Here is a 27,241-nt window from a genome sequence, read left to right on the forward strand (position 1 = left end):
GGAAACCGGAGCACCCGGAGGAAACCCACGCAGACACGGGGAGAACGTGCAAACTCCACACAGTCAGTCGCCTGAGGCGGGAATTGAACCCGGGTCTCAGGCAAGTCTAGTCCCATTTGCCACCATTTGGCCTGTATCCCTCCAAACCTTTCCTATTCAAAACCGTTTGTATAATTCCTATTGCTTGCACGGCCAAGATCAAGGTGCGTCTAGTAGATAAGAGGATTCTGGGATTTCCCTGGTGTCCTCAGCCAAGTGTCTCACTGGATACATTTGATTCAGGAGCAAGAGAACAGAAAGACTTGAATTTATATAGCCACCGTCATAACCTCAGGATGTCCTAATGGACATTACAAAGAAGTACATGGGATGTGCAGTCACTATGGTAGTGTAGAAGGCTTTCCAATTTGCTATTGATTGGCAATTTACCATCTAGCTCTTTTAATCTGATGATGTCTTTCATTTCCATTGAAGGCTGGTGCTGTGCTGTCAACTCAAAGATTTATCTGAAATCTCTGCTCACCCAGAATAATGCCTAACTTTCATTTAACATGCACTCCCTCTTTGTTCCCAATTTGGTGGTTTTGTGTTCATCCACAGTGAGATTGATCTACTATTATTATCCAGTAAATGTGCAAAGTCCTTTAGAGTCATAACAGTCATAGGGATATACAGTTCAGAAACAGACCCTTTGGTCCAACTCATCCATGCTGACCAGATATGTTAAATCAATCTATTTTTTCTGAATGTCAGCATCCTCTCGTACATTGGACTATCATGGTGACTAGTCATGGACAATATTCTGAAGGTCTACACTGGGCCTTACCTATCGTGCTGGACAGTGGTCAGCCAGGAAAAGCATTAACTGAATGTAGAGCTTCAGAAGGATAGTCTGTAGCTGGAGAACATGATCAGGGCCTGGAAAAGGCTTACAATGTTAAGGATACCATTGGAGCTAAGTGCATTCATTACCTTTGTTTGAGTTCTCACACTTAAGAGTGTTTTCTTTTAAAACAAGTCATTATGCAAAAGATGAAACTTTATTGCTGGAACAGCACAGCAGGTCAGGCAGCATCCAGGGAACAGGAGATTCGACGTTTCGGGCACAGGAGATTCGACGTTTATGCAAAAGAGCCAAGTACCTAATTATTGACACACGAACACAGGGTCTCTGCACTGTAGCGCTCAAGACATAGTCTGTATCTGGATTGTATATACACTCTGCATTGTGTATATTAGTTTACTAATAAATAAACCAACAAGAGCTGATCATGCAAATCAAATTGATGTGCTTCATTTGTGTTACATTTAAATAACACAAGTATATTGTTCCCCTCTTCTATACCATAAAAGGCTGTGGTGGCCTCGTCACTGAATATATTCAAGGATGAGGTAGATCGTTTTTCAGATATTAAAGGCTTGGCGAGAAAAACAGGAATATGGTGCACTCAACTTTGAACAACAAGTAAAATAGCCACTGTATTCCGGTTCAGTGCAGAGACCCTGTAAACCCAGGACAGGATCCGGGGATTTGGCTCATTCGCATGTTGAGCTTTTAGACGGATATCATGCCAAGTGTGAAAATAACCAGCACTAATTGCTGACAGCAACTTGGAAAAGGGAATCTGATTACCATTTGAGGGGGAGGAATTTACAAGAATACTGGAAACAGCAGAGAAGTGGCATTAATTGGAAAACTTTCAAAAGAGCCTTGGTTTGATGGACCAAATGGCCTTCCTCTCAGGAGGTTTTTAAAAGGATTTGGAGGGCTACTGGAAAAGAATGGAACAGTGGAGTTGCAGTTGGAGAGAATAGTCACGGGCATGATGGACTGAATGGCCTAATTCTTTGGTGTAAGCTGTTCTACGTTTTTAAATGATCCATGCAGAAATATAAGTACAGATGAGTGACAGGATAAATTGAAGAAAGAGATAAAAAAAATAAAGCGGCCGGTTAATAAAACCCAGTAAATGAGTTTCAGCTGTAATTACATTCCAGTTGTAGCAAAAAACATAACTTTTCCATTATTATCACCTCGCTTTTACACCCCTGAAACATTCAAGTAGCAATCACTATTTCCTTCTTTTCTTTGGAGAAACATTTCTATTTTATCTGCTGCCTTGACTGATCTGATTACTGTTGCCAATTGTTGTGTGGAGTTACTCTCTCATTACTTGTTCATTGTGATGGCTTGGTTCTGCGGAATCTCAACCCCGATCCTTCGTCTTTGATTCTGATCCTTTACTTTTGCGTTTTTAATGGCAACGGAAATCAGCTCCTGCTTTAAACCCAATTCCAATTGGAAAATCTTTAAGGCACTGGGAATTTAGCCCTGTAGATTGAATGGAGCTGGTGATATATTTTGAGTTTTTCTGTTTATTGCAAACATATTGATCACGCAATAAGAAATGAAAAATAATGATGTGTGTTCATTATTTCAGATTGTCTGTTTTCAGTGCTATGTTCACTGGAAGTCTCTGAAGACACGTTTGATGCATGGGACTGTCAATCTCTTCTGTCTACAAGATAATGGGATTGGACAGTGGTCTTTGTGATGGACAGTAGTTTAGAATTCTCCCCCTTAAAGGTATCGCTACATCACATCAACATGCTGTGAAAGCAGGGGGGTGTCAAAATGACATGCAGAGTACTTCCAGTGCTTCAGATAACTCCTGCATCACTTTACGTGGCTAAATGCTCTGCAAGCATTCCAGATTCCCAGATTATGCCATTGAATCAATCTTCTGGATGACTTGACACATTATTTTAAAACCTGAGCTACCTGCATCTTTCTGAAAGCATGCACTGTCTGCTCACTGGAGACTGTGTTCAGTAACAAGATGAAACCCCTTCCCGCATCACCTCATCAACAAAATTTGAAGAAGTAACCATTTCCACACCATTGCTCCCGGGGGAGGTAAGGTGATTTAGAAGGAAATATATTTTACATTTATATAGCACTCTTAAAATGATCAGAAAACTCAAAATACTTTACAGCCAGTGAATTACTTTGGAAAATGTAGTCATTGTTGTCAGAAACATGGCACATAATTTTCACACATCAAGCTCCCCCAAAGAGATGATGCTGGCTAGTTAATTGATCTTTGTGATGTTGATTGAGGGATTAATACCTGTCAGGATACTCTCTGCCACAACTAATTACACTGCAGATGTCTCACAGACAGCAAACCAGAAGGTAAAATGCACTAGATGTTCTTCACTTCTTTAATCATTTTAATAAGACCAAAGTAAAGATTAGGACACTTAAGTAGGATTAAGATAGAAGATCAAATACGACAAACTAACTTGTTAAAATGTTATTTGAATGATCTGTGCAATTTTTAAAATCCTAATAGAAAAATTGGATATTCCCTGAATATCAAATTAATTTTTCAGTGCCAGATAAGTTGTTCAGAAGTAATAATGATTTAGTACATAGTTAAAAACCCAGCTACACCTCATTTAACAAGATACAGCTTTTTCAGATTTTTAGCATGAGATTGGAAAACAAAGATTTCCGAAGATTTCCTTTATGAAGGACATCAGCAGCATGTTCCTTCGAAGGAGCAGGGTATCACTGACAGAAACCTCGCATTTCCACGTGTAATTGTGTACTTGCAGATGCACAAAAGTTACTGTCAGTTTCTCAGTTGTAATGACTGTAAACATTGACAGTTCCTCTCTCAATATAAATGCAAAATCCAAAGGGCCGACATTTCTTTGTTCCCCTTGGGGCTGATTGGGAGAACCCTAAAGGAATATTCCTGCTGAAATTCTGATGATTGCTATCAGTGCCATATATATTACCACCCATCACCGAGGTGTGACATTCAAAGTCAGCATCTTGAACAATTATTCCCGGCAGTCTTGTCTGACGCCTGCTGTCAGATGTGAAATGTGTTCTCGACTTCAGGTCTTGGGAACAGTTCCTTGAAAAGGAAATCAATACACATAATTACAAGCAGCTGTCTGCTGCTGACCTCTTTGCTCTTTTCTCCTTAACATTGTATTGCTCTACATTAGCTCTTTCAGGCATTAAATTATAGAGTTAAGTCGCTGTCCAATTTTCTCTAAATCACACATGTTGTACAGCTTTAAAGATAAGCAAAGTATTCCTCAGACACATCTGGGTTTCAGTGGCACAGGTTTCACCATCAGTTGGGAAGCAGCAATGCTCCATCTCTGTGACCTGGATTCCCCTTTTCCTTCGCCAATGTGAATCAGGCATCACCAGGTCAAAGGGAGCTCCAGGTGTCCAGCAACAGTGATGCCATCCGGTAGGGTTAGCAGCCAATTGAACGGGGCACAGCCAACCAATCAGTAAACATCATAGCACCAATTTTGCCTTTAATTTTTACATTTTACAGATGGCAGAATAAATGATTGACACATGCACATAAGATTTAGGGAGAAGTTAAAAGATCATACACAATCAGAAAAATAGAAATTATGTGGGATTTATCATAATTTGGAAATGTAACATTCAACATATAGAGAATTAAGCTATCAGGTGCTTTCAGTAGCAGTGAACCTAACACACACAGTTACAAATCCATTTCCACCTCACTGAACAAGATGTCGTTGTACCAATGATGTTATGGTTCTGAAGGAGAGTCAGACTGCACCCTAAACAGTAACTCTGTTTCTGTTTCCACAGATGCCTGTGCTGAGTTTTTCCGACAATTCCTGTTATTTTGAACTCAGATCTCCAGTATCCACTGTGTTTTTGATTCTGACTAATTGGGAGAACAAGTAATGGAAAGAAACAAGTTACAAACTCTAGAGAACTTGCTAAACTATGTTCCTCTTTCATCAACTGCCAAAATTAGAATTGATATTTTAGAGCTTCCTTTTATTTTCAAGGTCCAGAGTTTTGAATTTAATTCTGTCCAGCTTAAGTTGCTTTCATTAATACGATACTAAGATTTTGAGTATTTGTGCCAATAAGATGATGGCACATCCTTAACCACAGTCACAATTGATCAGGGCCATCATCAGTGCTAACTCTTGCGGCAGAGGCCTGCAGTTGCTCCTCAAAGTACAGAAGTTGGTCAACTTCAAAACAGTCACTTGGCTTGGCCCCCAACTTCTCCAGATGACCCTTGACCTCTGCCTCTTTGATGTCATGCCTCCTAGCCACCTTCAGGTAGTTGTAAACTCTTTGAAACACATCTGCTTCCAGTTTCTGAGTGGCTCTCCTAAAACACAAAATAAACACCAATTATTAAATTACTGAAGTCCTGGTGCCATTTAACAGGTGTTTACAGAGCAGACGGATGAACAGATGTAAGAAAGTATTTACTCTCAACAGAAGGAGATCTATCAAGTGCACCTTGGATAAGCACCATTTATCATATAGACTGCCATTAATCTCCTGGGGGTGATTGTTCTCTTCAAAGCTGACTGAAATCACTTGTGGACTCATCTTCCCTCAAACAGAATCATACAGAAGATTCCACAAAGAAGGAGGCCATTGAGCTCATTGTCCACTTGCCTGAATGACTGCAGTTCCAACAACACTCAACCCAGGACAAAGTAGCCACTTGATTAGCACCACATCCACAAATAGTTGCTCCCTCTACCATCAAGACTCAGTGATAGCAGTGTGCACTAGCTGGTACCACTGTTGCATCATCACAATCCTCCATCACTATATCATTTCCATTACCATCTGACCAAATCCTCAATGAAATGTGAAAAGTCTTTGGGAAGTATTTTCCAAAGTATGACTTTCTTTAACTACAGTCTGGATTAGAGTGGTGCTGGAAAAGCACAGCAGGTCAGCATCCAAGGAGCAGGAAAACTGATGTTTCGGGCAAAAGCCCTTCATCAGGAATCCTTTCTTTAACTACAGGCAATCCAAAGAGGCACGGGGTGCTATTCAGGAGAAATGCTGTTCTGTGGAATTTCTGCTCTTTGTGGAATCTCTGTTGACTTATATACTAACACTGCTTGCTCAAAAGAAGTGTATTCAATTTGAATTTCAATTCCCATTTGAATCTTGTAAGATGAATTGCACAACAGTAGCCTTTCAGTACTATCCTTATCTTATTTACAGAGTAATTTGAATAATTTAAAATATCTTTTCTCTATTGCAACTTATCTATTAGCATTTATCCACTAGCTCTCCAGAAACTCACCAAAACTCCTTAGACAGCAGCTTCCAAACCGATTGCAATGCCATCCAGGCAGCTGATACACAGGAACACCACCACCTATGTGTTCTCCTTCAAGCTACATACCACCCTGACTTGGAAATATATCGCCATGTCATTGGGTGAATATCCTCGAATTCTCTGTATAACAGGATTGTGGGTGTTCCCACACCAAATGGACTGCAGAGGTTCAAGAAGGCAGCTCATCACCTCCTGCTCCTGGGCAACGAGAAACGGGCAGTAGATGCAAGATCCAGCACATACCCTGCCAAGCCAGCAGCACCCACATTCCATGAATGAATCAGAAAGAAGTTGGTTTGTGTTGCTATGAGGATTGTGGCTCAGAGTTCTTGTCTATACATTGGAGAGATGGCTAGCCTTGTATCTGTCGATAGTATGTGACTGGTAGTGCAGGCACCTTATCTATTAGGAACTGCTGCCTGGCTCTGGGAAGTTTTGCAAACTTTTGTTGACACTATTATACATTATACTGTTCTCTGTCAGTATGTCCCTCAGTGGTCGACACTATTCCCTTTCCTCACTACCTCACACATGACTGATAATACCACTATTACCTCATGACCCTCCATCACTATCCATTCCCATTCCACTATGAAGTCAATAAACCTGTATTGAAATTTAATTCCTAGTGTATCAGGAGATAAGAATTCAAAATGTTGAATACATTTCAATAATTTCCAGGTGGTAATGGACTGACTTATGACAAAAAGTCTTCATGTAACATCTTCTGTTTCTTTCCCGAAAAGTCTTTGGTAAGTATTTGCCAAAGTGTGACTTCCTTTAACCACAGGCAACCCAAAGAGTCTACCTCAGCTTGAAGAGGGAATCAAACTGATGGTGCTAATCTGCCGGATTTGGAATACTGTGCACAGTTCTGGTAGCCACATTACCAAAAAGATGTGGACGCTTTGGAGAGAGTGCAGAGAAGGTTTATGAGGATGTTGCCTGGTATGGAAGGTGCTAGCTATGAAGCGAGGTTGAGCAGGTTAGGTTTGTTTTCATTAGAAAAAAAAGAGATTGGCGTTTACAAAATCATGAAGGGTATGTTTATGAGGATGTTGCCTGGTATGGAAGGTGCTAGCTATGAAGCGAGGTTGAGCAGGTTAGGTTTGTTTTCATTAGAAAAAAAGAAATTGGCGTTTACAAAATCATGAAGGGTATAGACAGGGTGGATAGAGATAAGCTTTTTCCCGGGGTGAAGGATTCCATAACGAGAGGTCATGCTTTCAAGGTGAGAGGTGGAAAGTTTAAGGGGGATACACGTGACAAGTACTTCACACAGAGGGTGGTGGGCGTTTGGAACGCGTTGCCAGCAAAGGTGATAGAGGCAGGCATGGTAGATTCATTTAAGATGCATCTGGACACGTGCATGAGTAGGTGGGGAGCAGAGAGATACAGATGCTTAAGAATGGATCAACAGGTTTAGACAGCACATTTGGATCGGCTCAGGTTTGGAGGGCTGAAGGGCCTGTTCCTGGGCTGTAAATTTTCTTTGTTCTTTGTTCTTTGATCCACACACCAGACTTCTAGCCAGGTGAACTAACCAACTCCACCCCCTTAAATACTTGATGCAATTTGGAGCTCCTGCCGTCAGCACTCGGCAATCTACAGAGAGACTCATGAATACTGAACTCAACAAGCCTCTGTGTAATGGAAATGTTTCAGTTAGCCAGCCTTGTCACAAGTCAAATCCACCTCTTGCAATTACAATCAGATCCTTGTCATAGGAACACCTCCTCATCACTACCTCTGTTTCTCTTTTGAACTCTTAGAAGATGAGATGATAATGGATAAATTGCAAAAAAAAATATTTTAAATTATTCAAATTACTTTGTAAATAAGGTAAAGGTTAATACTTAAAGGCTGCTATTGTGGAATTCATCTCACAAGATTAAAATGTGAACTGATGATAATTTGAATGCACTTCTTCCCAGCAAGCCGTGCTAACAGATAAGCCAACACTGAGAAGCAAAAGTTCTACACGGCAGCATTTCCCCTCAATAGCACCCAGTGTGGCTGGCAGTATTTAGCAAGATCAGGAATAAAGAGACATCAGACCCAATGGCACTGAGCTTTGACACTGGGTCTGTACAGCACATGTTGATACTGATCAAAATCCAGAGACTTCACATAAAAGGGATCAAAATGTTAGCCTTTAGAATGAAGTCTTGAATGATCTGCTTCTGGTGAAGGGATTGGGAAATGGTGATTTTTCTCAATGGCACTTCAGGTTCAGATCAGTGAATTTGGATTAAGATGGAAGTTAAGAACTGCCTGTAGAGTATTAACAGCAGGAGATTGTTTGCCTGAATCTTTCCTATAAGTCAATACTGGCCAAACCTAATCGAACCCACCAGAAATTATTTGCAGATTGTTCTGTTTTAACATGCGATTCGTCAACGTGAATTGGCTCTAACGCGATTGATGAATTTTGGACATTGTTTGTTATAACATGAACTTTCTGCTGAACAGGTATAGTGGGTTTTCCATAGCATGATCTTCTACTGAGCGAAGTTACAGAGCAACACGACTGCGGCATTACAGCAGAGTGAACTGCAACTTGTCTTTTTATAATTAAAGATTCTTGATTGAGTTTTAAACATATTTATAAGGGTTTTCATTACCCTCAGTGCAACTGATTGTAACACTGGTTAGTTGTGTAATTTTGTGTAACCTGTTGGTCCATTCTTAAGCATCTGTATCCCTCTGCTCCCCACCTACTCATGCACGTGTCCAGCCGTATCTTAAATGAAATAGGAATGTAAAAATGTTTTTTTCTCATGTTGCAATTTTATTTTCCTGCAAAAAATATTTATTAAAAATTTGGAGGGAACATTGAACTCCCCCTCCATTCACTGATGACTCAACACCAATTCCAATCCTAATTCCAACTGCATTCACCTCCTAAACCCAGGTGGGGACCCAGCATCTGAAAATATCCATGATGGTGCAAGAGAGATGGCACTGCAGCAAGGGACATGGTTACTGCATACGCAACAGCTTATGGTTAGAGTAATTTGGTGCTATCATCATCGTTCATTTACTAGAATCTAATTGGTAAAGAGAAACCACTAGCGAGTCTTAACAAGAAGATTACAACAGGATGCAGTTTGTTGCATGAGAGCAATCAGGTCGAAGTAACTAAGTTCAATATTGTTTATAGAACTATCAGGAGTGCTGTGATTTGGATGTGCTGTGGATTTGATGTGGATATAGGTCTTCACACATGAAGATCCGAATAGGTTCTGCCTTTCTTCACTCATATCCTTATGATGTTACTAGATTGGACAGAGTTTAATGCAGCCTCTGATATTAATCCTTTCAGAAACATTATTTTAAACAACAGTGGTGAGGATCTTTAAAGAGGCAGAAGTACCCAAGGAGCAAGTTTCCTTCGATGAGGCCGAAAGGTTTTCACTGAGGGTCTCTACCACCATTTCAAAAAAATGCAGGGAACCTCCAGGACGTAATCCTGGCCAATACTCCACCACCGAGGGAGGTTCCGGAGATCGCCCTATTGGCATGACATTGTGGAAGGGACGGCCAGAGTCTATCCTGGTATTGGGAGGCAATGGGTGAGGAGAAGGGATCGAGATCAGCTGAGTAATCCCATACTGCTGCAGTGATCCTGGCTGATTTCCGCTACTGTCACAAAGTCAAACCCAGCTCACCATGCTGCAATATGGTACAGCCTCCACACACCTCGTGTTGGGGGCTTTTCTCCAACCCACAGAGCTAGGAGTTCTAGACAAGGATTTCCTGACAGGGAGGAATGCAGGCAGGAACACTCATTTCAACAGATAGAGGTGACAGCCTTTGACACCAAGGCTGCATTCGACTAGGTGGGGTGTCAAGGAACCCTAGCAAAACTGGAATCAATGGGTTTTGGAGCAAACTCTCCACTGGTTGGAGTCGTATCTGGCAAATAGGGAGATGGGCGCAGGTGTCGGAGGTCAGTCATCTCAGCTCCAGGACACCTCTGCAGGGGTTCCTCAGGGTAGTGTCCTAGACCTAACTAACCTTGGCTCCTTCATCCATGACCTTCCCTCCATCATAAGGTCTGAAGTGGGATGTTCATCAATAATTGCACCATGTTCAGCACTATTCGCAACTCCTCAGATACTGAAGCAGTCCATGTCCAAATGCAACAGGATCTGAACAACATCCAGGCTTGGGCTGACAAGTGGCAAGTAACACTCACAACACATAAGTGTCAGGCACTGACCATCTCCAAAAGAGACAACCTCATCGCCACCCCTTAGTATTACCATCACTGAAACTCTCACTATCCACACCTTGCAGGGTTACCATCGACTAGACGTTTAACTGGACCCACCACGTAAATACAGCGTTACTCTGACTGACAGAATTACATATGAATCTCAGAAAATCAATTAATCAATAAATGCTGGTCAACCAGTGATGCCTCTATTCCATAAGTGAATCAATCCAAAAAGAAACAGGAACAAGGGAGGGAAGAATGGGCTACTTACGTTTTGCTAAATAATGAAACCCACTAATCCGGACTGAAAAACAAGTATAAAACATCCCTATTCATTCACTGCAGAGAAAGATGGAGTGGCAGGCACATTGTAATGAAGCCACTAGCTCCTTACTATACAAATATGATTGTTAATTTTCCATTATTGGGCCTGTAATGAGCAAAAGAGTGATTTCTTTCACACCGAAAGGCAGTGCTCACCTTTGGCCATAATGAACGTGATCTGAAATCTATACACAGAACTGATGTTTTTCAATTGCACATTTCAAAAATATAGTAATATCCAACTGAAGTGTGGAAAATTATCTGAGATTCATGTGATTCTGTCAGTTTGGGTAAAGCTTGACAAGTGTAATGCTGAGAGGATGTTTCCCCTCGTGAGGGACATTAGAGCAAGGGGGTACAGTTTCTGAATACAAGTCTCCATTTAAGACAAAGATAAGGAGGAATTTCTTCTTCTGGAGGGTCATTTGTCTTTAGAAATCTTCTGCACAGCAAGACTGGATCGTCGGCTATATTCAAGGCTGAATTTGACATGTTCTTGAACCCCAGGGAGGGCAAAGGTTTTATGGAACAAGCAGCAAAGTAGAGTTTCCTGTGTTCTTAAGCTGACAAACAGGAGCAACAATAAACAAATAGACAGCCTATTCTTCTCATGGACTAGAACAACTTTGACAACACCAAGTGGTAACTGATTAGCGCATCACACTTGTGGCTCTCTTCATTTCATCAAGCTGTCAGTGGGTTGACAGCTAATCCAAACCCTCTCCTGATATTGGAACTAAACAAGAATTTCCTATAAAATCTTGTTCTGTGACTCACCTCGTCCTGTGCTTCAGTGGGCTAGAGGCAAGAGTCATGTGTGTGGTATTTGCACAAACCAGCCATGAATAAAAATGGCTTACAACTTCATACAAAACCATCACAATCGAAGACAAACAGTTTCTGTAATTAGATGCTAGAGACATGGAACTTTACTGCACTGTAGACACAATGAGATTGTTGAGATTTGCTAGCATTTGTAATCAGCTGTATGTATTTATTGCAGCTTGCAACTAAATGCACAAGTACATGGCTCTTAGTTTTCTTGTGAACACTCTCTTCTGGATCTGTGGTATGGCATTAATTGCACAGTGATGCTGTCCAATGAAACAGCTATTTATTGCTTGCTGTTCATGTTCACTGTAGGCCCTGCTGTGAAACATGGCACCATATTGTCTCAGGGACAATTTCTTCATTTTGAGTGTTCTCTTGTCAGAGAATTAGATAGTTGGATCAATGGGGTAAGCCAATGAGAGGCGGGAAATGGCTAGCACGGAGCCAGCATCGACCAGCCAGACTGAATGGCCTGTTTCTGTGCTGTCGACTCAGTGCATTTTTAACACAATTCTTGTCACTGTCTTAACGCATATTGAATTAAAACCCCTTGTTCCCATCTTCAAACATGGCAATGCTTTGCTTCAACATTCTCTTGCATCCTCCTCCAACAGGCCCTTTAGCTGATGGTCCTGTAAGCCTATCCTAGTCACCCCAGCAGTGCTCTCTCAGTGTAGTACTTTCAGATGGTTAGCTTCTATCAAACACACTTGCCCCAACCTTTACATTAACAGAGGATTTGCAAACTGATGGCATTTAGCCCAAACAATCCCTGCTAGTGTTTATGCTCCACATGAGCTTCCTCCTATCTTTCTAACATTGTAACCCTCCATTCCCATCTCTCTCGTGTGTTTTTCCAGCTTTCCCTTAAATGTATAGGTTCTATTGACCACAAATGTGGTTTTGAGATCTATGTCTTCGCCACCATTTGTTTCCCATCGGTTCTCCTGATTCATTATGCACTCTGTAAGCTGCCCTCTCACATGTCTCACATTGCAGGATGTTTCAGTGCATTCAAGACTCTCCAGACATAGAGTCATAGAGATGTATAGTACGAAAACCGACCCTTCAGTCCAACTCATCCGTGCCAATAAATGTTGTAATTGTACCAGTCTCCACCACCTCCTCTGGCAGCTCATTCCCTACACGCACCACCCTCGTATGAAAAAGTTGCCTCTTAGATCCCATTTAAATCTTCCCCTCTCACTTTAAACCTACGTCCTCCAGTTTTAGACTCCCCTACCCTGGGGAAAAATCCTTGGAGATTCACTCTATCCATGCCCCTCATGATTTTATAAACCTCTATAAGGTCACCCCTTAGCCTCTGACACTCCAGGGAAACAGCTCCAGACATCCAGGATGTGGGGCCTAACGGAATCTTAATATTTCAACCAGGATAGGCACAAAACCCAATTCTTAATTCCAAGTGGTCTCTGTACACGACCCTCGTGATTACAAGAAATATATGCTGTTGGTATCAAAGCACGTCAGCATCTCGCGGCTTCTCTGTTGTCTCTCTCCTTGTCAAATTCTCTGTCTTATGTCCATATTCCTCCAGCTTAGCCTTCAATTACTCAGGTCCTACATTCTAGGCTCCCTTTCCAAACACCCCGTACCTCCGTATAGCCCATCTCTTTCAACAAACTTATGATGCCCCCTCTCCAATATCAGACTCTGCAGCTTGATATCCAACTGTATTATCTGATTATGTCTCCAAGCAATTGCCAACATTACAGGCAACTTGGTGAGTTTGTTCTGGAGTCAGTGATACACACCAAGGGTCTGTGTAATTTGAAGAAAAACCAAACCAGTTCACTGCAGTGTTCATTATCACATGAGTCTGTTTACAACTGATGCTCACTGTGCTTGATTGGCTAATGCTGGGTGTGGACTCCAAGCTAAAGTTAACAGGCATAAGGAAAATATGAGCTACAATTTTAAAAATATATTCTTTCATGCAATCTACCAATTCTAGTTTGTGTTGATTATAATGAGTGACTTGACAGGGTCATTTCTGAAGGCAGTTAAGAGTAAACCTGTGGGTGTTGAGTCATTTGTAGGTGCAGATTTTCTTTCCTAAAGTGGGGGCATTAATGACCCATACTCGGTGTTAGGTTAATCAATGGTAGTTTCATGTTCACCATTACCATCACATTTATTCACTGAATTCAAACTTTGCCCGTTAGGATTTCCATCAGGTGAAATTTGAATCTGTGGCCCAAGCTATTAGCATTGGCCTCAGGATTATTAGTCCCGAGATAATATTGCTGCACCAATGTATCTAGAAGGACAAGAGCAGACATATGGAACACCATCACAATGCAAGTTCCACTCCAATATGTTCACCATTCTGACTTGGAAATATATCGCTCTTCCTTCACTGTCACTGGGTCAAAATCCTGGAACTCCCTCCCTAAGGGCATTGTGGGTCAACCTACAGCATATGGACGGCAGCAGTTCAAGAAGGCAGCTCACCCCCACCTTCTCAAGGGCAATCAGGGAGGGGTGATAAGGGCTTGGCCAGTGACACCCACATCCCATGAGAGAAGTTTTAAAAATCTGCCTGGATAGTTTGTAGATAATGAAATATTTTGAAGTGTAATAGTGTCATAGAGTCATACAGCATGGAAACAGACCCTTCACTCCAACTTGTCCATGCTGACCAGGTTTCCTGAACTAAACTAGTCCCATTTGCCTGCGTTTGGCCCATATCCCTCTAAACCCTTTCCTATCCATGTACCTGTCCAAATCTCTTTTAAATGTTGTAATTGTAGCCATCTCTACCACTTCCTCTGACAGTTTGTTCCACATATGCACCACCCTCTGTGTGAAAAGTTACCCCTCAGGTTCTTTTAAATCTTTCTCCTCTCAACTTAAACCTGAGCCCTTTAGTTTTGGACTCACCTACCCTGAGGAAAAGACTTTCCCCAGGGTATTCATCCTATCCATGCCCCTCAGGATCTTTTAAACCTCTGTAAGGTCACCCCTCAGCCTCCTACTCTCCAGTGAAAAAAGTCACAGCTTATCCAGCCTCTCCAAAAACCAAAACCCTCCTGTCTCAGTAAATCCTCTCTTGTAAATCTTTTCTGTATCCTTTCCAGTGTAATTCTACAACAGGGCAAGCAGAACACGACACAGGACTCCAAGAGTGGTCTTATCAATGTCCTGTACAGGTGCAACAGGATGACCCAACTCTGTATTGTACTCAGCACTCTGTATACTCAGCACTGTATTGTTCTGATGCATGTCAGATACAAAAAAATGCACAACAAATCAGGTAAACACAACCCTGACCATCTTGAATCCAACAGTCTCAAATTGAACAATCTCAAATGTTGTTGGATGTTACAGTTATCACTGTCATCTAAAGCACGAACAATGGTCTTTTTTAAGGAACCAAAAACATAGCTGAAGAATTGCTGTCAGGCAGTTCCTTAGATTTACTGATATTGATCATATAGACAATGCTCTCTGGCTGTTTGATGTAACTGACTGAAACTCATTGCCTGTTAATGTCTATAAAAGATTAACAGTCATACAGCTGAGGAATAAAAATCTCAGGTCTGACCGAGCTTCAGGAAATTCCTTGGTCCTGGACCGAGATGGAAACAGTGTGCAGAAGGAACACTGAGGTTACATTGAGTAAACGAAAGGCCAAGCTGAACAGCCTGACAGACAGCAGCTCAATTATTTTTGTCAGCAGTGAATTTCCCAAGAATGGAGAGTTTTAAAGATGTAGCTTGTCACTGAGGTTGATTCAGATGCCAATCGAAAAGTGATCCTTGCAAAGTAATTGCCAGGAGGGTAATTTGAACGTGTAAAATTTGTTCAGGGAGCAAATAATCTCAGCAGCTATTTCCAATCAGTTTGTACTGACTGGTCTTTGATTGTCAATTGGATTCTGACAATGACATTGTTCAGGAAGTAATTAGCAGGACTTTGTTGCTATTTTCTCATAATATTAGGGGGTTGTATAAATTTGTCTACAATTTTCTGACAGCTACAAATTGCCAGGCTTGCTGTTACCTGCAACAAATATTGCCCCTGGACACCCAGCAACCGGAAATAATTTCTCCCTATCCATCTTCTCTCACTAACAATCAATTCATCCCTTAACTTTCTAATGACATTCTACTTTGTTCTTGTGATTTAACAGGGGGCCAGGGATATCCCCATGCTGGGTAAATCTATACTGAACAGCTTCCAAGGCCAATATATTTTTCCTGCTCTGAGCGCTAGTAAATGGAAGAACTTGACCATTGTAATTGGCTCTCCCCCAGGACCCAAACTTAACCCAGTGCAAGTGGAGGGGCTTTTCAATGAGTTAAAGCTTTGCTCCCTCCATCTTTCATAATCCATTCTCAATTTGTTCAGGTATCCAATGAGAACAGTATCATGGAGCCTGGTAGTTCATTCATAGACTCCTAGATTCAGACAGTGGGGTGGCACTGTGGCTCAGTGGTTAGCACTGCAGCCTCACAGCACCGGGGGCCTGGGTTTGATTCCAGACTCGGGCAACTGTCTGTGTCTGTGTGGAGTTTGCACATTCTCCCCATGTCTGCATGGGTTTCCTCCAGGTGCTCTGGTTTCCTCCCACAATCCAAAGATGTGCAGGTTAGGTGAACTGGCCATGCTAAATTACCTGTAGTGTTAGGTGCATTAGTCAGGGGAAATGTAGAGAAATAGGGAATGGGTCTGGATGGATTACTCTTTGGAGGGTTGGTGTGGACTTGTTGGGCCAAAAGGCCTGTTTTCACACTGTAGGGATTCTAAGTTCAGTCCAGAAAAGGCCCTTCAGTCCATCGAGTCAGCATCGACATAACTACAGTCAGTTCTTCTATAACGTGATGGTTGAATTCTTGTGCATAGAACATAGAACATAGAACAATACAGCACAGAACTCCGCATTACAGAAAAATTGTGCAACTCCACATTACAGAAAAATTGTGCTTTAGAAACAGCACTTAAAGTATTGACGATGTAATCATTTTACAGTTTTAAAAGTTCATGCTTTACAAATAGCGACCCCAATTTGTCAATCACGTTATGGCAAATTCGCTTTGAGGAAACACGTGTTATAGCAGAATGTCTTGCATTACTAAAACTGCACTAATCCCTATTTCCTGCACTTGTCCCACATACTTGAATGTTATGATATTTGAAGAACTCATCCAAACAGTTTACAAAGGTTGTAAGATTTCCGGCTTCCACTACCTTCCCAGGCAGTACGTTCCAGATTTTCACCGCCTGCTGAGTGAAAATGTTTTTTTCCTAAATTTCTTCTGAATCTGCTGTCCCTTAACTTCATACTATATTTCCTTGTGATTGACCCCTCAACTAAGGGGAACAGCTGCTCTCTATTCACCCCATGCATACCCCTCATAATCTTATCCACCTTAATCATGTCCCCCCCCTCAGTCTGTTCTCCTCAAAAGAAAACAATCCAAGCCTACATAATCTGTCCTTGTAGCTCAATTTCTCCATCCTTATTTAGGACCTTCTTGTGTTGCAGTGATGGTGTCCCTACCCTTGGTCTGGGAAGCCTGGGTTCAAGTCCCACCTGCTCCAGAGGTGTGTAATAACAGCATGTTTTGAGAAGATTTGTAGCTCAGATTGAAGTTCTGGATGTAGGTTTACTCACTGAGCTAGAAGGTTCGTTTTCAGACATTTCATCACCATACTAGGTAACATCTTCAGCGAGCCTCCGGATGAAGCACTGGTGGTGTAGCCCACTTTCTATTTATGTGTTTGGGTTTCCTTGGGTTGGTGATGTCATTTCCTATTCTTTTTCTCAGTGAGTGGTAAATGTGATCGAAGTCAATGTGTTTGTTAATAGATTTCCAGTTGGAATGCCATGCTTCTAGGAATTCGTGTGCGTGTCTTTGTTTGGCTTGTCCTAGGATGGATGTGTTGTTCCAGTTGAAGTGATGTCCTTCCTCATATGCATGTGAGGATACTAGTGAGAATGGGCCATGTCTTTTTGTGGCTAATGGATGTTCATGTATCCTGGTGGCTAATTTTCTATCTGTTTGTCCAATGTAGTGTCTGTTACAGTTCTTGCAAGGTATTTTGTAAATGACATTAGTTTTGCTCATTGTCTGTATAGGGTCTTTCAAGTTCATGAGCTGCTGTTTTAGTGTGTTGGTGGGTTTGTGGGCTATCATGATGCCAAGGGGTCTGAGTAGTCTGGCAGTCATTTCCAAGATGTCTTTGATGTAAGGCAGAGTGGCTACGGTCTCTGGACGTGTTTTGTCTGCTTGCTTGGGTTTGTTGCTGAGAAATGGACGTACTGTGTTCATTGTGTACCCATTCTTTTTGAATACACTGTATAAGTGATTTTCCTCTGCTCTGCGTAGTTCCTCTGTGCTGCAGTGTGTGGTGGCTTGTTGAAATAACGTTCTAATGTTGGGATGATTGCTTTTGTAGCTCAATATTTGGTCCAAATGTGTTGTTTTCCTGTATACGCTGGTTTGAAGTTCCCCATTGGCTGTTCACTCTACTACTAGGAATGTTTGCTGTTGTTTTCCTTCTCTTTAGTGAATTTTATGTCAGTAAGGGTATTATTGATGATCTTGAAGGTTTCCTCTAATTTGTTTCGCTTAGTGATGACAAAGGTGTCATCCACTTAACGGACCCAAAGTTTGGGTTGGATGGTTGGCAGAGCTGTTTGTTTGAGTCTCTGCATTACTGCCTTGGCTAAGAACCCTGATATCAGAGATCTCATGGCGGTTCCATTGGTTTGTCTGTAGATTTTGTTGTTGAAGGTGAAGTGGGTGGTAAGGCATAAGTCCACTAGCTTGACGATATTGTCCTTGCTGATGAAGTTGGTGGTGTTTGATGTATGTGTCTTTGGGTCTTCCAATAGTGTAGTCAGTGTTTCCTTGGCCAGGTTGATGTTGATGGAAATAACATCACCATAGGAAATGACATCACCACAGGAAATGACATCACCAACCCAAGGACACCTAAACACATAAATAGAAAGTGGGCTACACCACCAGTGCTTCATCCAGAGGCTCACTGAAGATGTTACATAGTATGATGAGCAAATTCTGAAAACGAACGTTCCAGCTGAGTGAGCAAACCTACATCCAGTGTGTAATAACATTTCTGAAGGGGTTGGTTAGAAAGATAGGTTAAATCGAAAAAGAAATGGAAACAGTGTTCCCTCTAATCCTTTTCTCTCCTATGATGGACCTTTCAAATCCATGCACAGTGGTGACCACCTGAAAGGGAAGTCAATACTGTGATCCATGTTGGCAGGCCATTCACAGAACATCAGAGTGGCTTTATGCAGCTTACAGATAAGGTTGTTTTGGAGTATCATTGGGAAACAAATTTGGAATAAACCTTTGGGTGTTGACCACGGACATTACGCAACACCTTGACCCATAACAGTTGACTTGCCAACCAATCAGTATTTCTCATGTAGTATAGATTGGTGCTCCCTTGGAATTTTGGCATTCTTGCAAATGTCCTAATACATTCAAGATGAAGAGCTTTGATAGTATGTCTCTTTTTCACTGAAATCCCTGTATGGCAAGTTCAAGGAGGATTGGGATGCAGCAGGATTGACAACTGGAGATTGGAGCCTCAGAACCCACACAAACTTGCTTTCACTGACATGGGGAGCCAAGAGCTAAGGAATAGTCAGACGGCCCAGACGTACCATTGGTCGGATATTTATTTTTGCAGTTTAGGTGGGAGTCACACATGGGGATCCTGTGTAATTCCCAGACAGTGCAAACCCTGCCAGAGTCACCTGGGAAAATGAAGGTCCTGCATTTGGAACTCTCCAAAACTCGGAGAATTTGGAGGGTTCAGCTGCATTTAAATAAATTGTTTATCAGCAAAGTTAGGTTATTAAAACCGATCCAGTAACACCCTCCCCAGACCCCAACACACCTTAGGCCCTGATCAAACAACACACCTCACCCCCACCCCACCCACCAGTCCTAGGACCTGACACAGTCACAGGTGCTGACCCTGTCCCCACTGGATCCAATATCTCCCATCCAGCCTGATTTACCCTAAATATGTCATCACTAATATTGACCCGTTATCACCTCACACCTTAGAATTGTACCCGTGCACCCTACCCACCTGGCAGACCACTCCTGTCCATTTGGCACTCTACCCCAACCCAACTGCCCTCTCGGCACCCTCACCAAACATTTACCTTACATAGAGTTATACAGCACGGAAACCAACCCTGTGTCCCACCTGCCTCTGCTAGGCCTATATCCCTCCAAACCTTTCCTATCCATGTACCTATCCAAATGTCCTTTAAACATTGTACCAGAGGATCCACCACATCCTCTAGAAGTTCATTTCACACATGAACCACTCTCTGTGTAAAACATTTGCCCCTTATGTCTTTTTAAAATCTTTCTCCTCTCACCTTAAAAAAATGACTCCAGTCTTGAAATCTCCCACCCTAGGGAAAAGACACCTGTCATTCACCTTATCTATATCCCACATGAATTTATAAACCTCTGTCAGGTTAGCCCTCAACCTCCGACACTCCAGTGAGAAAAGTCCCAGCCTTTTCAGCCTTTTCAGCCTCTCCTTATAACTCAAACCCTCCATTCCTGGCAACACCCTGGTAAACCTTTGCTGAACCCTCTCCAGCTTAATAATATCCTTCCTTCACATTCTCCCCATTTAACAAAAGCTGACAGCGTGATTGTCTGTGATGCCAGACATTTTAAATCACAGAATGCTGCAAATGATTGCAGTGGGAAAGGGGATGTGCTTTCCCTTTCCCAGACTAGCAGCACCACTAATCCAGAATCCTTCCCCAGACTATGCTGCACCTACAAAGGAGCTGTCAGAATGGAAGAATGTTCTCACATTTCTGAAGGAGTCTTGGTCAGAATCTCCTGTCAGAAATGCGGGGCTTTCTCGTTGTGTAACAATGGAGTAGAGTGGTAATCATGTGAGACTGCTACTCCTTGGAAAATGTGGAATATTTGCAGCTTGGAGAGCTGTCACCATCTGCCCGGCATTTCCCTGAGAGCTGGTTTTATTTAGAAAAGCAATTCCACTTATTGCTGTTTACACAAATACATTGATAGTGGGACAATCAGCCATATCCCTGCTCTCTCATTCCGCTCCTCACTGGCATCAGTTTGTCCATTCAGAACAGGCTTTCAATGTTAGCATGGGTAATTATTCTCACTGCTGCTAATGAGAAACAACCCAATTATATTTTAATGTCAGCCTGCCTTTTTCATTACCTAGTGAGAAACTCAGGCATATAAGTCGGGAGTTTCTTTTTGTAAATCGTCTTTAATAATGGTCATCCAAAGTGTTAAGCACATCTCAGGAATTGCTCAGGGTAAGTTTCATCTTTCTAATAAGGGTCAAATAATTACATTTGAGATTAAACATGTTCCACAAAAGTTAACTGATCATAGTCTGGAACAAAAATGGATGCACTAAGTGCTACATGACACCCAAGGTTCACTTTATAACACTCTAACCTCCTACTGACAAGATTATGGATACAAGTCCCATTCTGGAGCATGAGACACACAATCCAGTCTGACAGGGCAAGACTGAGCAAGAGCTGGAGATCCTGGTTTGAAACCAACATTAAGCTCAAGGGCTTCTTCCAGAAGAACTATTCTAAAGAAGGACCAGGATGATTTTTTGATGCCTTGACTGATAGTTATCCCTCAATTAACATCACAACAAACAAATTTTGCGTGGAAGTGGTGAGGAAAAGGCTGGATTTCAGCATTGGTAATATAACTGGTGCAGGCTCGATGGGCTGAATGGCCTCCTCCTACTCTCTATTAATTCTGTGATCCTGTGAAATTATCTGGTCATTATTACACTGCCATTTGTGGGAGCTTACTATGCACATACTCACTGCTGTATTTCCTGTATCACACCTGTGGCTGCATTGACCATAAAACATTTTTGGATGTCCAGGCATGAAAGGTGCTATGTAAATGTAATTCACCCTTCTTCTCTTCCCATAACTGATTTATCTGAAAAAGCACAGCCAATTTAACGATCTTCCCATCCACACCAATATGTATTTCTCACAAGATAGTGAAATGAACTCTGCTTCACTCCACACAGAGTGCTGCCAGAGCTGCTGAGTTTCGCCAGCATTTTTAGTTCTTAACCCAAATTGGCTTTCCAATTGCCCCTGCAGGTTTGTTGCTCCTCTTCCTCTTGCATCCCAACAGATTTGTGAACCCTCTCAATTACCAGCCTCAACTGGACTGTCCATTAGCCAAGAATACTAACACTGACGTCTTCTGACAGTCTCTGGCTGTAGGCCTTTGGCCTTCTCTCTCTGCGCCTCTTTCTGTGTAACCCTTCAGCCTCTCCCTCAGTCACCTTCTGCTCTCAAACTACAGATTCTCTTTGACCCAGGTGGAGCACTGTAGGAATATGTTGATATGGGCAAGGGTTACTGGCCCAAATCCAGCATTCCCCAGACAACATTGCCACAGCTCTGGTCTCACAGCTGCCTGGCAGACAGTACCAGAGTGTACCAGAATCCCTACAGTGAGGAAGCAGGCCATTTGGCCCCACTGAGTCCACATCTCATCCAGACTCAGCTCCACAGCCCTATCCCCCCTAACCTTGCAATTCCCATGGCTAGTCCACCTGACCTGCACATCCTCATACATTATGGACAATTTTGCATGGTCAATCTATATAACCCTGCACATCCCTACACACTATGGGCAATTTACCATGGCCAATCCACCTAACCTGGACTGTGGGAGGAAACCAGAGCACCCGGAGGAAACCCACGCAGACAAGGGGAGAATGTACAAATTCCACACAGTCGCCCGAAGTTAGAATTGAACCTGGGTCCCTGATGCTGTGAGGCAGCTAATCACTGAGCCACTGTGCCTATACCGCAGCCACTGTATACTATTGTCAGTATAAAACTGATAGAAAACTTTTCAACATTCTGAGACACAAATGACCAGTGCGCAGAGGTCAGAACGTTTGATCTGCAGAAATATCCTTTTAGCCTGCCCCCCAGGAAGCTTCCATCTGCAGGATTTAATCTCGAGGGAGCCGACTGCAAACTCTCCTCTCATGGCTGGGACCAGCTGCCCAGCTGCACAGGTGAAGGTGAAGAGACACCAGTTGGTGATCCTGTCAGCACGCTGTGCTGATTCCGTACGCCAGAGATGCCAAGTTTAATACAGGCTGACAGACTGCCTGCTTAAAAGCTTTTCTGTGGTTCTGCACAGAGCATGTGTTCAAGTTAACACCACCTGCGATCTTTGCAATGTTCGAACTGTGAGAGAGCTGATTTTCTCTATGAATTTCCCCCAGCTTGTGGAAGGATTGGCCACACAGGTCATTCACTGGAGTTTCTACCTGAGTTATCCTGTTGGTGGTGTTGCCAAAGTCTGCCCTCACAGGGTGTGGTTGAAGAAAATAGCAATGACATGGAGTTTTTACTGCAAGGGAAGAGGTCATTCAGCCCATCATATCTATGCTGGTTATCAAGAATCTGCACTAGAGCCATTTCTCAGCATCTATTCCACAGCCTTGTACGCTATGGCATTTCAAGTGTTCATTTAAATAGTTCGGAAATATCTTAAGGGTTCCTGCCTCTCCCACTCTTTCAGCAGTTCATTCCACATAACCACCAACCTCTAAGTGAAAATAATTTTCCTCAAATCCCCTCCTCCTCCTTAATGTGAACTTGTGCCCCTTGGGTACTGACTACAGGCAACATTTTTCTCCCGACCTACGCTGCGTGTGCCCGTCAGAACTTTGTACACCTCAGTCAGATCCCCACTCAGCCTTCTCCATATGAAGGAAAACCAACCCCAGCCTGCTTAGTCTCTCTTCGTAGCTGAAATACTCCAGCCTGTTAGGCAAGATCATGGTGAATCTCTTCTGCATCCTCAAATGCAATCACATTCTTCCTAAAGTGTTGCAACCAGAACTGCACACCACAATACTCCAGCTGTGGCCTTACTAACATTGTGCACAGCTCCATCATATCTCCTTATTCAATGCCTTCACTAATAAAGGCCATGTATTTTATATCTCGTATCCCATATGCCTTCTTATTTACCTGTCCTTTAAGGATCTATGGACATGCACACCAAAGTCCCACTAATTCTCTAGGTAAAAACAATGACTGCAGATGCTGGAAACCAGATTCTGGAGTAGAGTGGTGCTGGAAAAGCACAGCAGTTCAGGCAGCATCCGAGGAGCAGAAAAATCCGACGTTTCGGGCAAAAGCCCTTCATCAGGAATACCTTTCGGGCTTTTGCCAGAAATGTCGGATTTTCCTGCTCCTCGGATGCTGCCTGAACTGCTGTGCTTTTCCAGCACCACTCTACTCCAGAATCCCACTAATTCTCTGTTGTCCCTAGACTCCTACCAACCAACATGCTTTCCCTTGGCTTGTTCATCCTCATCAAAATGCATACCCTCACCCTTGAACACCTTGAATGGCATTTACCACTTTTAAGCCCATCTGGCCAAGGGCAAGTTCGACGAGAACATGTATACGATGAAGCGAAGTGTGGAAGGATATATTGATGGGGTTAGATGAAGATAGGATGAGGTGACCCATACAGAGATTAAAGGCCAGCATGATTCAGTTGGGCCAAATGGCCTATTCCTGCATTGTCGACTTGATGTAACTCGAGATACAGCTCAGACTGTTCTGAAAAAGAGGGGAATTGCGAACTGGCAAGATGAAAACATGTGACACCTGTTATCTAGAATGCAGTGCCACAGTCAGCAAAGAACTGTTTTTATTATAGGAGAATCTGCCACTGTGACCATTGTAAATATTATCTTACAACCTGTTGGCAATATAATTAGCTTCAGGAGTAGGTTTCCAGAAACCTGATTTAAATTCTGTAATTAATCAGAATCTATTGTATCTGAAACGTGTTAATTTTGTAAATGTTAAGCAAGAGAAGAAGATATTGCCGAGCCAATGCAGTAGACCTCTTCCAGTGTGACAAACACTGAGCTAGATACTGAATGCACAAACCTGTCTCATTAAAACTCACTGGCAGCAACTGAAAAATACTGCAAGGTTCTGTTCCAGTGGCAAATTAATTCTGAACTTTTATGAAAAATACATAGATGAGCACCTTAGCTCAATGAAAGCAACTCAGTAACATGCTCTTAATATTCCCCCCTGGCCCTTTCTTGCTACGAGGGTAAGATAAACGTCTGGCTATTTTTCCTTTCGAATGGAATACACTTCTTCTTTCCAATTGGCTGCTTTGTATTATTCAGAAAGTAATCAATTTAATCAGAGAGAGCACTGTTTAGTTTAGCTGACACGTGTAGCTTTCCTTTGCTTACATATGTATAATTAATCTTCCCCTAACCTCTATCCCTCGCGCTAACATTAATAGCACACTTTAAGTTTTTGGTTTTAGTTCTAATTTTGGCATGATTCATTTCTTCATATAGTGTTCCTTTCTTTTTTAAATCATGCATGGGATGTGGATCTCATTGACAATTTATCACTCATCTCTAGCTACTCCTTGAGCTTATCTTCTTGAACAGCTGCAGTCTTCAGGCTGTGAGGAGACCCCCAGAGCAGGTTCCACAGTCTGGAACTCCATCTTCTCCCACCCACACAGAACAAGTTCCAGGAGTCTGACCATGTGACTGCTGTCATGTCTCCAAGTCAGGGTGGCGAGTGGCTTGGAGTGGAAGGTGCAGGTGGTAGGTGTTCCCGTGTATCTGCTGCTTGTATGAACAAAGAACAAAGAAAATTTACAGCCCAGGAACAGGCCCTTCGGCCCTCCAAGCCTGAGCCAATCCAAATGTATTGTCTAAACCTGTCGGTCAATTCCTAAGCATTTGTATTCTTCTGCTCCCCACCTACTCACCTGTCCAGACGCAACTTAAATGAATCTACCGTGCCTGCCTCTACCATGTCTGCTGGCAACGCGTTCCAGACACCCACCACCCTCTGTGTGAAGTACTTGCCGCGTGTATCCCCCTTAAACTTTCCACCTCTCACCTTGAAAGCGTGACCTCTCGTTATTGAATCCCTGACCCTGGGAAAAAGCTTGTCTCTATCCACCCTGTCTATACCCTTCATGATTTTGTAAACCTCAATCAGGTCCCCCCTCAATCTCCTTTTTTCGAGTGAAAGTAAACCTAACCTACTCAACCTCTCTTCATAGCTAGAGGTTGAGTGGGTTAGGTTTATAAGTATGGTAGAGGTTGTGAGCTTGGAAGGTGCTGTGCAAGGAAAAAGCGTTGGTGAATTTCTGCAGTGTGTCTGATAGATTTTGATGGAGCTTTGGTGAGGATGGCTCACACTGTTATGACCATGCATTATTGGAAGAGGAAGTGTTGTTTCAGTTTCCAATTTTGTTTTCCGTGCTTCATTCAGGGATGTGGGTGTCACTGCCTAGCACAGTGCCCTTTAGAAGGTAATTGCAAGCTGCTTTCCTGAACCATTTCTAATGTTTTATCAACATAGAATCATAGAATCCCTACTGTGTGGATACAAGTCCACACCAACCCTCCGAAGAGTAACCCACCCAGGCCCATTCCCCTACAGTTACCCCTGACTAATGCACCCAACCTACACATCCCTGGACAATTTAGCATGGCTAATTCACCTGACCTGCACATCTTTCGATTGTGGGAGGAAACTCACACAGACATGGAGAGAATGTGCAAACTCCACACAGACAGTTGCCCAAGGCTGGAATTGAACCTGGGTCCCTGGCGCTGTGAAGCAACAGTGCTAACCACTGGGCAACTCTGCCACCCCCCGCTAGTCACCATGCTACTTTAGTTCATAGCAAGTGGTCCTTCCCTTCATGAGGTTTGCCTTATGGGGATGGAAATGTGTTGCTGGAGAAGCGCAGCAGGTCAGGCAGCATCAAGGGAACAGGAGAATCGACGTTTCGGGCATTAGCCCTTCTTCAGGTTCAATGCCCGAAACGTCGATTCTCCTGTTCCCTAGATGCTGCCTGACCTGCTGCGCTTCTCCAGCAACACATTTCCATCTCTGATCTCCAGCATCTGCAGACCTCATTTTCTCTTGCCTTATGGGGATCACATCACGGTGACAACCAGACTAGCTTTTTAGTTCCAGATTTATTCATTGAGCTCAGATAGTACCATTCACCATTGTGGGATTTGAACCTGTGCCCCCACTGCATTAGCCTGTGTCTCTAGAACACTAGCCCAGTGACAATCCCAATACACCACTGCAGCATTTTTAACATTCATCATCACACTGAGACAAGTGAGAATGTGGAACTTGGTATCATGTAGAGAGGCTGCAGCAGACAGCACTGACACAGTGGGGGGAAATGAGGCGTACATCAGGGAGACTATACAGAGGATCAGGGAGCTGAATTAGGAGGAAGGTTCTATGATGTATAAATCCCAGCACACATACAGTTGTCCAGAAAGCCCTGTTCCTGTATCTTAGCTTCTTTGTAATGTTAGTTGCATTTTGTCTAACTTTGCTGTCTGCAACTTGCTCGCCACATTTTCTACATTTCAAATTGACGTAATTAACTGTGTGTAATTTTAATTCAGTACAATTAGGGATCAAAACCAATTGGAGTTTTTTTTTAAAAAAAATATTATTCTTCCTTGGAATTTGGGTATCACAGGCTAAACCAGCATTTACTGCCCTGTAGGCAGTTAGGAGTCTGTGGGTCTGGAGTCAGATGTAGACCAGACC

At 42.7% G+C, this 27,241-nt stretch overlaps 1 protein-coding gene across 4 annotated transcripts in view; it reads right to left on the reverse strand.

Moving 5' to 3' along the window:
• Positions 1 to 3,658: 3,658 nt before the first annotated feature.
• The window catches only part of nek11 (NIMA-related kinase 11), a 292,808-nt gene continuing 269,225 nt past the window's right edge, over positions 3,659 to 27,241 (reverse strand). For 2 of the 4 annotated variants that reach the window (XM_043719596.1, XM_043719594.1), the window contains one exon: positions 3,659 to 5,198. In XM_043719596.1, coding sequence (XP_043575531.1) covers positions 4,973 to 5,198 — 226 coding nt within the window. In that variant the 3' untranslated portion in view covers positions 3,659 to 4,972. The remainder of the gene's footprint in view (positions 5,199 to 27,241) is intronic. The other 2 variants (XM_043719598.1, XM_043719597.1) reach the window with 1 other exon arrangement.

Source organism: Chiloscyllium plagiosum, chromosome 29 (genome assembly GCF_004010195.1).
Source record: "Chiloscyllium plagiosum isolate BGI_BamShark_2017 chromosome 29, ASM401019v2, whole genome shotgun sequence".
NCBI lineage: Eukaryota > Metazoa > Chordata > Chondrichthyes > Orectolobiformes > Hemiscylliidae > Chiloscyllium > Chiloscyllium plagiosum.